Genomic DNA, 13,591 nt, shown 5'->3' on the forward strand with positions numbered 1-13,591 from the left:
GATCATTTATTTAAGATTGACTACTAGAAGTCTTAGAGCCAAATTTGTGATTTTGTATTAGCCTCATTTCTGATTCTATTTTTTAATGTTCTTTTCGTTTTGATTTTTACATTTAATTTATTTTGTATGTCTCTATTTGTGTGTCTTTGATATCCTGGCAACCTACCTTAAATCCCTTCTAGGATAAACCAAGTAATTTAACCATGGACAGTTAGTTTACTGTCCTCATTTTTGTCATCTACAGAGTGGGAGAATTATAAATAAAAGCAACTGCAGTATAGATCAGTAGAGCTTTTTTGTAAGTGTGTAATAACAGGAGATGAGGATACAGTTCAGTCACAGAGCGCTTGATCTCTAGCACCACAGGAACAGAACAAAACAAAAATGTACCTAATGCATAACAATTTTCAAAGGTCATCCCAGCTTTCATCCGGCTTCATTCACTTCATAACTGGGGAGTCCCTGAGGCTTGGCACGATTTAGCTGTTATCTGAGGCACAGCTAGTAAGTGGTAAAGGCCAGGTTTCAGCTGCGACACTTGTGATTACATAGTCTAGATTTTCTTCTCTAATGATCTTTTCCAGTCCTTTATCATTTTAGCTTGTGGGCAGAATATTGAAGGTATCTTTATCAGATTTGTAGATGTGTTAAAACTTTGACAAAAATCAGTATTTTTTCGAAAAACCGCACCTCTGAGATAAGAAGCTGATGTTAACAAGCAGGCATTTTACAGAGACTGGTATGAGATTAGTAGAGTGAGAGTGTTCTGAGAGTTTCGAGCCTTGTTGCAATGTGAGCCAAAAAATGAGTCTTGTTTCAGGAGCAGGGATTGCAGAAGCAGCAGTTTGTAGTCTTACCCTATGAGCGTGAATCTGTCCCTGCACCGTTTCACATGAACATTGACAAATGCAGTGCTTGGCAGTTGGTGAAAGTGGTGAGGCCTGTATCCCTTGAAGTGGCTTGTCTGCATTTAGAGGAGGGAATGGCAGCAGTGCATAGTACATGTTCTTTTCAGCTTCCAAGCATGAAGGTAGGGCTGCTAGATGAAAGTGGCCGGGAGGCAGAGCCGTGCAGGAAGAGCCCGCCAGTGGTGTCAGGGCTCCCCAAGAGGGTGGGTTGCAGGTGGAGAGCTGGTGGAGGCCTCCATCAGCAGGAGCTTGGTGCCTGCCGCCAGGGCTCTAAGGGACCCCTGGATTGGGAGCTGAGTTAGATAACTATAGTGTTCTGGCTTTATCATTCTGTTTGCACTTAGGAACATGTAGTAGAAATGACGGAAGACAATGCTTCCGCTTTTACTGGCCCATAGAAAACCTTTTCTTTCTTATTCCTTTTTTTTTTTTTTTTTTAAGCAACAGGCTGTTTTCTTTGAAAACCTTGAAACGTTATCATGGAAAGAGAACCATTTGGCACTCTTGAGATACTGTGTTTGGATTGAAGGAGGAAGGATGGTTCCAGCCACGCCTGTACTCCCAGCACTCGGCAGGAGACCAGCCTGGGCTACAAAGCGAGCTCAAGGCCAGCCTGAACTGCATAGGAGACCCTGCCTCAGAAAGACAAAACAAAACAAAAAAAAGAAAATGGTTCCATAGACAAATGACTTGTTTGCCTCAATAAATGGTCATATTTTTGTTTATGTGCCTCTTTTTTCCCCCTTTGCAGAACAAAAAGAGCAAAATGTGTTAAAATTTAAGACAAAAATCTGTATATATGGCCAGTTACATACAGTCCACAGAAAACCACATCCTTGAACTCAGTAGTTGGTAAATGCTCAGCTGTCCGCATGGAAAGTCGTAGACCACTGTGTAAATGAACTCTCTTGCGTTGTCGTGGCCTTCCTGGGACACAACATTTGTTACTAAAAGGCAGCCTTTTGCAGAAGAACTATATGTCTAATTCTTAGTATTTTGAAAAGTGCTTTCCTCTTAGAGTGTCTTGGGATACTTTAGGTCTCATACCCCTCCCAAAATGCTTGGCGCCAGCAGTGTTTTAGGGTTTGAATTTTTTTAAGATTTTGGAATGTTTGCATATACATAATGAGATATCTTGGGGGTGGAACCCAAGTTTAAACATGAAATTCTTTTTTTTTTTTTTTTTTTAACTTGAGACAAGGTCTTGCTAGTTCAGGCTGGTCTTGAATTCAGTATGTAGCCCAGGCTGGCTTCCAACTCAAAGCAATCATCCTGCCTCAGCCTCCTGAGGGCAGCGATTACAGTGTGCCACCACACCTAGCTTTTGTCTTTTACACATAACAGCCTTTGAAGTAATTTTATACACTATTGTTAGTGCACCTTGGTTTTGACTGCCAGATGATGTCAGGCATTTTCTACTTTAGTCAGCTCTCAGACAGTTTCGGGTTTGGATTTTTGGATAATGGATATTCAACCTGTATATGATTTGGGAATAGTGTCTAACATGTTTTCTGAGTACTGAAACTTCTCTAGTACCTGGAAATTAGCATATGGATAACTAAAGTCTTAGCTGTTGTGTATGCGCTTAACTTACTAATATCCCCTCAAAATAATAGCTTTCTGTGCATTTTGTTAATTCTGTGTAATAGGTTAGTGATGTGTTCTGTTGCTGTCGGGCTTATTTTCTCGTTACCTCTTTGGATTGTAATTGTGAGAGCCAGCCTCTGTGCTGTTGCCTCTCTGGTATAGTATATGAAGGTGAAAGCGTAAGAAGTATGCGTTCTGCCAGGGCACGTGGGATTCTGAGGAGTGGGAGGTTTCTCTTTGCAAGTTACTCAGCAGAGCAGCCAGCACTGTGCAGTATCATGTTTTTAACTGTAACTTGGCAGCAGAGAGGTTAAAACGACAAAGTGTATAATGACCTTTAGGACCAGAAGAGCTGTGACAGTGCTTTGCATATAACTTCAGAAATTAATGCTTCATTTGTGTCTTGCAGCAAAAGTCCAGACGGACCCGCCCTCGGTGCCGATCTGTGACTTGTACCCTAGTGGCGTGTTCCCGAAGGGGCAGGAGTGCGAGTACCCACCCACGCAAGACGGGTAAGGCCGGAGGCAGCACGCCGTGGCTCCATGTAGTGGGATCTTAGCTGCAAAGTGGATTGGATTTTCCTCAGCACTTTACTTTTTTATTAAAAGCTTAAGAATTCGTTGTGAAGGAAATGCAGTAGAAGCCCTCTTAAAAATGATTGGGACCAGTAGCAGATTGGTTAATCAAAAATGTGTATTAAAGTGGGGATTACAAAAAAGTGAAAATCTTTGTAGGTAAATGTTAACTTAAACTTGTCTTTTTGCATCTCAACATTTCAGCATGGATTTGAATTGGAATCTTTTTTTTTTTTGCTTTTTGAGACAGGGTCTCCTTATGCAGTTGAGGCTGGCCTTGAGTTCACTTTGTAGCCCATGCTGGTCTTAAACTCACAACCTCCTGCCTCAGCTTCCTGAGTTCAGGGATTACAGGTGTGTGCCACCATGCCCAGCTACATTGGATTCTAATTTTCCTCCATAATTCTTACCCATAATGCATTATTTATGATTTCCGTTTTGGGGACATGAGGGTTGACACCTGCCTATGTCTACATTTTTTCCTGAAAACGGTTATAGTACTTACCTAGACTTAGTTTGACAGAGAGTTTTTTGATACTTGTCTTCGTTGAGACTTAAATTCCTTTTCATGTAAGGGTGTTAAATTATATAATTACAGTAACAAGCACAGATGGCTTCAGCAGGTTTGGTAGCCAACTCACCTGACTTTTTGGAGACAAGGTCTCATTGTGTAGTCCAGGCTGGCCTTGAACTCATAGCAGTCCTCCCGCCTCAGCCTCCTGAGTGCTGGGGATTATAGGCGTGTGCCACCATACCTGGCCTCACCAGACTCTTGGGAGTGCCTTGTGAGGATACATTTCAGCTGGCTAGCAGAGGCTCATGGGGTGAGAGCTGGGAGCAGGGCCCCAGGCACACTACCTGTGTCTGTGTCCTGGTTTTCAGGCTTAGCTTTGTGGTGGGTTTTCATCCCCTCATCCGTAAGGTGGACAAGTCACGTGAACGATGATGAATGCAAAGCACTTAGCTGAATAGCAGATGCTTAGGGAGTGTGCAGCCAGCAGCTGTTACTGTCAGGAGAGCGGTAGCGCGGCAGCCACAGGTACTGGGGGTAGATGGGCCTGGTCTGCGTGGCTCACAGAAGGTTGGTTCACCTGCTCATTGCAGCAGCTGGCTGAGAGAGCTTTACTGTGGCATTCTTTTCTTGGGCTGTATAGTCACATGTTTTTCTTAAAACAGAAAAGGATTTTATGTTAAATTGTCACCATTCTTAAATATAGATATTCTTAGGGAATAAGTCCGTAAAATTCTGGAATTTTATGGTATAGACATCTTTTCTTTAAGTTCATCAATTGCTATCCCTACCTTTCTTTTGTCTTTTTGAGGCAGAGTTCTGCTATGCAATTCAGGCTGACCTTGAGTCCATGTTGTAGCCCAGGCTGGTTTCGAACTTGCAGTGACCCTCCTGCCTTAGCCTCCCGAGTGCTGGGTCACAGGCATGTGCCACCACGCTCGGCTGCTGTCCTTACCTATCCCTGTCACAGATACATGTAATTTTTCGTTAATTACGTATATTTTTTAGTACAGGATATGACCACGTTTATTTTATTTATTTATTTTTTCTTCACTTTTAGTTGTATAGAGTTTTTCTTTGGCAGGCACAGGATTTTAGAATCGAGGTCGATCTTACACATACTTAGCTCCATCTTAAAGATGAGGAGACAGAAACCCGGAGAGGCTAACTGACTTTCCCAGGGTTATCATCAGTACTGCCAAGACTGAGTGGAGCTGGACACAGGCGTCCTGACTCCTGAGCCAGTGCTCCTCCCTGCTGCCCCACAGACGTTCGAAAGCAGCATGCTGGAAGAGAGAGAGGAGGCGCCCATTTTCACAAATAGTGTCCACCAATCTACACCGTTAGCCAGCAGGGCAAACTGTAAGGTCTCCTAACTAAAGGAGGTTGAGGGGGCCCTGCAGCTTCAGGCAGGCCGGCCAGCGTTCTTTTTGAGGGTTCTTTCAACCTGCCATAATGGAATAGGAGCAATAGAAGCCTAAGGGGCAAAACATTTAGAAGCACAGAAAATACGCCTCATTCAGTCTGCTTTTCGCAACCATGTCAGCTTAGCCTGGGGATGTAGCTGCCACACATGCCCAAGGCCCAGCCTGAGCACTTCTGGGGCATATTCTTTCAAAAGGAGAAAGTGTATCTCCCCAGTGTCTCATGAAAGAACATGAGTCTGCAGCGTTATCCAGTCCTCGTCTTTCCTATTTCCAGGCCCTACCTGAATGAGAGCATAGAAGTCTCACTTTAACCAGAGAAACGAATTCAGAGCCCCTCTTCAACCACATTACCTTCTCAGCAGCCCCCAGCAGAGTCAGTCTTTCCTGGCTAGCAAGCTGAGAGGCCAAGAGGGGCCCTTCATCCCTGCTACAACCTAGAAAAGTCCAGCGGGCGAGGAAGGGGAGAGGGCTCACGTTGCCCCGCAGGCTTGCTGGTGACAAGGAGGACTTTCTCTGGGGCAGGTCCTGTGGGGTGGGGATGTAGTCACCAGTCACCAGGTTCCTGTCTGGCCCTGCACTTGGCAGCTGTGTTTTCTTTGTCTTGGCTTTGGCCATGTTGTAGTCTCCTGAGTCAAAGCACTTTTGCCCTTTCCAGAGTCTCTTCATGAGGAAGTCGGAGCCTCCAGGCTTGGGCTTGGATATTTGGCTTTTAGCTTTGCCTCCTCAGCTCTCTCGGGACGAATACCTTCTTTCTTCTGCATGTCCTGCTTCTCCTCACCAGTCTTCTCCGCAGGGTTTGCGTCTTTGTGCTTCTGGGACATGGTGGGACGGGACTGGAGTGTAGGGGGCCCAGGAAGTCAGCCAGAGACACGAGAGGGAGGGGGACGGAGACAACGTGAGCTGCTGCTTTGGCTCCTGTCACTGTGGTTGCTCAGTTAAAATTGACCACATTTATTTAAAAATTGTAATCTTCTGTTTATTTTTTTGCTTGTCCCCTCTTCTTTCCCTTCCTTCCAGACCCATGTTACCCTCCCCAGCAGCTGGCCTTCTGTATTTTTCTGGGCTCATATGTGTACATCTGTGTTTGCTTTGGGAATGTTTTGGTCATTGTTTGTTTTTAAAAGTGGACTCATAGGCACACTCACCTCTCCTTGCTTTTCCACTCGGTGTCAGCTCTTAGAAGTCCCTCCAGCTCTTAGTAGAATAGCTCAGTGTGTTAAATGGCCTTAGAATATCTCATAGTATGAATGCCATTCTCTTAAGTGATGGACGTTCACTTTATAGCTAATAGTTTTTGCCGCTGTAAGCCATTCTGCAGTAAACTTCTAGGTGAGTAACTATGTACTATGTATATTGATATATGGGTAGTTTTTAATTTTCCAGAGGTGAGATTGTAGAATTAAAGGGTATTAATACTTTACAGTTCTTAAAACTACAGATGATTGCCAGGCGTGGTGGCGCACACCTGTAATCTCAGCACTAGGGAGGCTGAGGCAGGAGGATCATTGCGAGTTCAAGACCAGCCTGGGCTACAAAGTGAGCTCAATGCCAGCCTGAACTGCAGAGCAGGACCGTGTCTCAAAAAAAGACAAAAAAAAGCAACAAAACTACAGATGATTTTGAGCATGTTATGATTGTTGGCTTTTTTATGGTATCTTTTGCTCTTCCAGGAGCTTTAAAATTTTACTTTTTTATTTTTTATTTTTGGAGGTTAGGTAGGAAAATTTATTGGAGAATAGGAGTGGAGAATGGGGAATAAGAATAGCTCCTAAGAGACAGGAGGGGGCACCATAGGAATGAGTTGCCTGAGGTTTAAAATTTTAAAGGTATTATATGTCCATATTTTATACTTCTGGGTTCATAGCAGTCTTAGATTTATTTTATGCTTTATTATGTCTTTAGGAGGTTATATTTTTGTATTTTGGTTTTTTTTTTTTGTCTTTTTGAGACAGGGTCTCACTGTGCAGTTCAGGCTGGCCTTGAGCTCACAGTAGCCTGTAGCCCAGGCTGGTCTTGAACTCACAGCAATCCTCCTGCCTCAGCCTCCCGAGTGCTAGGATTCCAGGCGTGTGCCACCACACCCGGCTAGGAGGTTATGATCTGGAGGTTTTTGTGTAATGCAGTTTACTTTCTTGCAAATGGGATAACCTGTGTATTGTTCCTTAAATAATTCATCCTACTGAGTCGAATGGACACCTTTATCCTATACTGCATGCTCACATACCATGAAGTCAATTTCAAGATTATTCTTATTTCAGTGATGTTTATCTGTTTTTTTTTTTTTTTTTTTTTTTTTTTGGTACTGGGAATCGAACTCACAACCTCATGCTTGCCAGGCAGGCGCTGTGCTGCTGACCTGTATCCCCAGCCCCTGTTTAGCTGTTCTTATGCTAATATAATTTGGGTTTTATGTCAGAAACTTAATAATATAGTTTGATAACTTGGTAAGACAAGTTATTTCTGTCACACACAGAATGCCCTTGTCAGAATTCTGATCTGCATTGTGTTATATTTATATAATAGTTTCTGAAAATTACTAGTTTATCACCATCTTGTGCAGTGTCCTGCTGTTTTTTTTTCACTTACCCAGTTTTTAGGTTTTTTGAGGTAGGCCTTGCTCTGCCACTGAGCTACATGCTCAGTCCTGGGATTTTTTCATATTCTGATGTGCTAGAAGCAGAATGACTAGTCATTTTGACATTCTATTCGTTCATTTATTTTGTCTTTTTTTTTCAATAATTTTTGGTTTTTTTGAGACAGGATCTCAGTATTTACTTACAGGCTGGCCCTGAACTCACGGCAAGCCTCCTGCCTCAGCCTCCAAGTGCTGGGATTATAGGTGTGTGCCTGATAGTTCCCTAAAAGAAGAGTTTCCTCTTATCAACTGTGAATTAACTATACTGGCTTTTTGGAGCCAGATTTAAAAGATGTTCTATTATTTGTTATTGTCTTTGGTCAGTCTTTCATTCTTACATCTGGTGGATTGAGCAGCTTCATTGAAGAGAACAGTATGTAATGTAGCAACCATTGTTAATTCCTATCATTTTGTTTTGAGGTCATGTATCATTTTTGTTGTTTCTGTGTTGTTTTTGTCTTCATTGTTGTTTTGTTAGGTTTTTTCTCTTTAAAATAAAATAAAGGGGCTGGAGATTTAGCTCAGCGGCACAGCGCCTGCCTGGCAAGCACGAGGTCGTGAGTTTGATTCCTAGTACTGGAAAAAAAAACAAAAAGAAACAATAAAGTAGGTTTTATAAATATACCATGTAATGCTTTGGAATGCAGATACAATTAGCTTGTAAGTTTTCCCTGTGGGGTGTCATAAATATTGTGGCTGTTTAAAATTAGTGTTTGGGTTTTTTGTCTTTTTTTTTGGACAGGATCTCGCTATGCAGTTCAAGCTCGCCTTGAGCTCACTTTGTAGCCCAGGTTGGCCTCGAACTTGCAACGATCCTCCTGCCTCACCCTCCCAAGTGCTGGGATTGCAGGCGTGCGCCACCACGCCTGGCCTTGTTTAAAATTAGTTAACATTTAGATACGTTTGTATCTTGATTGTGCCATTATTTCACAGCCAGTGATAAAAATGATGCATCGGCCGGTTGTGGTGGTACATGCCTGTGATCCTAGCGCTTTGGGAGGCTGAGGCAGGAGGACCGAAGGTGTAATCCCAGCTTGGGCAACTCAGTAATTTAGCAAGACCTCGTTGCAGAATTAAAAAATAAAATTGTCTGGGGATGTACCCCAGGTAGAAGGCCCTGAGTTCAATCCCGAATACTCCTTTGCCTCACAAATCCAAGAAGTAGGATGTATGTACATGTTCTGTAAATACTCCCTGTAAAGGACAGCTTTTAAGCAGTTAGGGAGGTTAAAGCTGACTGGAGTTGGTGGCACGATATTGTGAGGTTATATGCTTGTATCAGCAGATTGACGGAAAAGCTGAAGTCCCTGCAGTGCTGTGGTAGGATGGACTCCTGGGCCTCTGCAGGAGTCACAGGTGCTGGCCGTGGGCTCTGGACCGTGATGCGCAGTCAGCGCTTGGACCTTGGCTTAGGCGTGCTCATTTAGAGTGGCCTTGGGTAGTTTTTTCCATGAAGGAACAGTAGCGGTTAGGCTTTGAGCATTACCTCTGCTTTTGCAGTGCAGTCTGTCCATGAGTGAGCACAGCTGTGTTGCATTAAAATGTCACACAGCCAGTGCCGCCTGCTCCTCCCGCAGGCTGTGCCCTGCTGAGCCACTGGCCTGGGCACAAGGACATTTAAAGGCACCACTTCCTTTGCTAGTGATCACTGCATTATGAACTGTATATTCAGCACAAACTAAGAATGTGTGAAAGTAGCACCAGGTTTTAAGAAGATTTTCATTCTACAGCAATTACTGTTTTGAAAATAGCTGCTTGAAGGGAGTTGATACTTTTTGTTCCAGATCCTAAACATAAAAATCTGTTAAACCTGGCAATTTTAAAATACGCAAGCCATGTCCTAAATAGAAGATTACTTTTAGTATATATGCAATTGGAGGAATTCTGTACCAACATGTAATAGTATGTGTTTTGAGGAGATTTTCTAGGTCAGGTTTTTGGGTTGATATTTCCAGCCCTTTGTATCATTGGGCCCTGCATCTGTGGATCCAACCAATTGTAGACCAAAAACGCTTTTTTAAAAATTGTATCTGTAGGGCTGGGGATGTAGCTCAGTGGCACAGGGCCTGTCTAGCAGGCACAGGGCCCTGAGTTCAATTCCCGGCACCCAAAAAAAAAAAAAAAAAAATTACATCTGTACTGAATATATACACATTTTTTTCTTGTTCTCTAAACAACAGGGTATCAGCTATTTTCATAGCATTCATATTACGGGGTTTTTTTTGTTTTTTTTTTTCCGGTATCCGGGAATCAAACTCACGACCTTGCACTTGCCAGGCAGGCGGTGTGCCACTCAGCTAAATCCCCAGCCCCTCATATTATGTTAAATATTTAGAATAACCCAGTGATGATTTAGGATGTTACACTTAAGTTATACCCAGATGCTCGACCCATTTCTATAAAAGGTTTTCGCATAGTGGGCCTTGGCGTGTGTGGGGGTTGGTAGTTCTGTGAGAACCCGTCTCCTGATTTTGGTGGCACTTCTTTGAAGTCTCATAAGTATCTCTTAGCTCAGGGATGACTATTTTTTCCCCTCCCTGCTTGGTTCTGGGATTTTTGTATGGCTTCTCAGGTTCTCTCCTGTTTTGTCATTTTGTGTTGGCAGGGTTTAGTCTTTCTGCTCTGAGTGAAATCTCAGTTGAAATGGTTTTTCCCTCAAGAATCCTAAAATAAGACTTAGCTTGGTTTGGGTTGATTGCAAGAATGTGGCTTTTGGTGTTTCAGAAACTTTGTTGACATGCCAAAACTGAATGTATAATATGCTCTTACCTAAAATATCTTGCTTGGTATATTTTTATCCCCCTCAGCTTTTATGTTTGTTCTGCTGATTTTCAAATGACTCATGCTATGCTCTGCCTGTTCTAAAGGCGAACAGCTGCTTGGAGAACTACAAGTGAAGAAAAGAAAGCATTAGATCAGGCTAGCGAAGAGATTTGGAATGATTTTCGAGAAGCTGCGGAAGCACATCGGCAAGTTAGAAAATACGTTATGAGTTGGATCAAGCCTGGGATGACAATGATAGAAATCTGGTAAAAAGACTACATTTGTAAAGACATGAAACAATTAAAAAAAAACTAGTACTGATTTTCCAATTGAAATATTTGGCTTTCCATGACCACTTTGCTAATAAAGTTGAAAAATTGTGACGTATCTTGCAAGCTCTTGTGGTGTAGCTCAGATGAGGAAACCCTAAGAGGCACCCAGTGTGCATCTTGGCCACCTGCTCTGTGCACACGCACACTCAGGTGCACGTGCACGGCGAACTGGTCCGACTGTCTGGACGCTTGTTTTGCTCTGGGACAATTTGTAAGAATGAGAAGTTGCTATAGGAAGTGCCTAGACTAGACACACAGCGTGATTATGATGCAGTCAAAAAAACCAGTAAAATTGTTTCTCTAGTTTCCACCTTGAGAAAAATCCTATAAAAGATGACTTGTTAGATTGTCAGTATTTAAAATATAAATAAAATCAATTTGTTGAAGTTGCAACTTCCTGGCAAACTTAGTTGAAAGTAGATTGTGTTTTCTAGAGATTTTTAATAGAATCTGTTCCTTTATGTTTTATAGATGAGGTATTTTCATAGCATCAGGAAACTGTTCCGTGTTCAGAAAGTGCTCCTGTCACTGAGGATTTTAAGGGTTTTATAAACTTGGTGGACTTGAGCTACACAGCGTGTAAAGGTGGGCCGCGGAAATAACCGAGTCACTATTCCTTTTTGTTTCAGTGAGAAGCTGGAGGACTGTTCTCGCAAGCTTATAAAAGAGAACGGCTTGAACGCGGGACTGGCGTTTCCGACTGGGTGTTCTCTCAATAACTGTGCCGCTCACTACACGCCCAACGCAGGGGACACCACGGTGTTACAGTACGATGACATCTGTAAGATCGACTTCGGAACGCATATAAGCGGTGAGTTTGTGGGAACGATCCCTGTCTTCTGCTCCCACCCAGAAAAAATAAAATCTTCAGTTTTGCATGTATTAGATGGAGGTGTAAATACCGAACCTGAAAGTTTTGTTCATGCCTTCATATGTTTCTGTAGAGCTGTGTTCAGATTTACTCTAAAGCATCCTACTAAAAGGGAAGGCTGTTGGGAAATTGAGGTTTATTTTTGTATCAAGGCACAGAATTAGCCTGTATTTCTTCATTCATGTCATTGTTTTCTATGTCTTATACATTTAAATAAACATTTGTCCAGAGCCTTCCAGGTTTTCACTTGTATATACATGTTTGCTTTTCTAAATTCCCGAAAGTTATATCCCCAAGTACCCTGTCACCTCACTTCCAGGCAAGAAAGCAAGCTGCGGTGTTGAGTCCTGACCTGTGGCTTCCTAACTTGGACATGTGGCTTTGTGTTCAGCGCTCTGTGGTCCTGTACATTTCCCCTGCCCTGTGTGTGGCTCGTCCTTGTTTCCTGTCTTCTCTTGCTTTCATCTTGTTTCTGTTTATCAGTGTGCATCACAGCGTGGGAGGGAGAGTGTGGCATGGACGCTCTCTCGGAGTAACATTTGCTAACCTTGTAACTCAGCAGTTTTATTCTGAAATCTGTGTACTCTGTACTCTTTGCCTCTGATAATACATGATGTTTGGGGACCCGGAATGTTGTTCTCCTTTGAGCCCATCATTCTTTCAGTTTTTTGAGACAGGATCCAGCTATGTGGTTGAGGCTGGCCTCAAATTGAAGACGCTCGTCCTGCCTCAGCCTCCTGATTACTGGGGTTGCAGGAGTGTGCCACCATGCCTGCCTCTCCATTTTCTTTTTGTTTTAAGTGTTTTATGTTGGAGATTAATAAATGCTATAAAGAAAAAATATAAATACTATAAATGATAAGTAAACTTACAGATGAATTTTTTCCTTTCAGGTAGGATAATTGACTGTGCTTTTACTGTCACTTTTAATCCCAAATATGATATATTATTAAAAGCTGTAAAAGATGCCACTAATACTGGAATAAAGGTAGGTGAGCTGCAAGCACTGTTCCTTTGATTTTTTTTTTTTTTTTTTTTTTTTCTGAGACAGGACCTTGCTATGCGTTTCAGGCTATCCTTGAACTCACTTTGTAGCCCAGGCTGGGTTTGAGCTTCCCAACTGCTGGTGCTGGGATTACAGCTGTGCACACCCAGCTCTTTGAATGTCTTTTGAGTGCTTGCTTGATAGTCTGTTCTAAGGTCTGTGGACAGTTAAGGTGAACGACTCAATGTACTGCCTTGAAGGTCTTGCGTAGTTAATGGTAATATATAGCATACCAAAAGTTTCTTACAATTCAACTTTACAAATATTTATTAAAACGAAGTTTGGATATGTTTTCGTCTGTAAAAGTTGTGTGTTTGGGGTTTTTGTTTATTTTTAGTTAATGAACTTATTTTCTAGACTAGTTTTAGTTTCCCATCAAAATGGAGCAGCAGGTCTGAAGCTTTCCCTTACACTGCCTGCCCCACCCCCTCCACTGTCAGTGGCCCTCATGAGAGGCGCGGCTATGATACTGTAGGTCAGCGTGATGCTGTAGGAACAGCCCAAGGCCTGTGTTCCCAGTAGGCAGCACTCTTTGTCCTACACATTTTGCGGACAGCTGCATATTGACCTGTTCACACATCCTGCAGTGCCCCCAAACACACACACTCTCTCTCTCTCTCTCTCTTTCTCTCTTACACACACACACACACACGCACACACACACACACACAGCCAAGCCCTGGTGCAGCGCAGTACCCCCCCACATTCCTGCACGTAGACCTGCCACCTTAGCTGCTTGTTTTTCTGTTCCTTTTTTACCTTCGCCACTTGTGAGTGTGCAGTTCGTTCAGTGCATTCCTGACTCTTGGGCGCCGTCAGCTTTTGCCTCCGTAGCTCGATAGACAGACACGTGAGACCCATTAGACCCGTTTAGTAACCTGCCTCACCCTCCTCCCAGCCTGCAGTAACCGCAGTGCCACCTGTGATTCTGAGTACT

The 13,591-nt window shown here is 43.0% G+C and overlaps 1 protein-coding gene and 1 pseudogene across 1 annotated transcript in view; one reads left to right on the top strand and one right to left on the bottom strand.

The window, feature by feature from the left end:
* The window catches only part of Metap2 (methionyl aminopeptidase 2), a 34,252-nt gene that overhangs the window by 14,126 nt on the left and 6,535 nt on the right, over positions 1–13,591 (top strand). The window contains exons 4-7 of the mRNA XM_005374484.2: positions 2,905–3,007; positions 10,511–10,672; positions 11,368–11,549; positions 12,503–12,597. Coding sequence (XP_005374541.1) covers positions 2,905–3,007; positions 10,511–10,672; positions 11,368–11,549; positions 12,503–12,597 — 542 coding nt within the window. The remainder of the gene's footprint in view (positions 1–2,904; positions 3,008–10,510; positions 10,673–11,367; positions 11,550–12,502; positions 12,598–13,591) is intronic.
* Positions 4,499–6,216, bottom strand: LOC102004887 (annotated as a pseudogene).

Source organism: Chinchilla lanigera, unplaced genomic scaffold (assembly GCF_000276665.1).
Source record: "Chinchilla lanigera isolate Chin_1 unplaced genomic scaffold, ChiLan1.0 scaffold00004, whole genome shotgun sequence".
In the NCBI taxonomy this organism is placed as follows: Eukaryota; Metazoa; Chordata; class Mammalia; order Rodentia; family Chinchillidae; genus Chinchilla; species Chinchilla lanigera.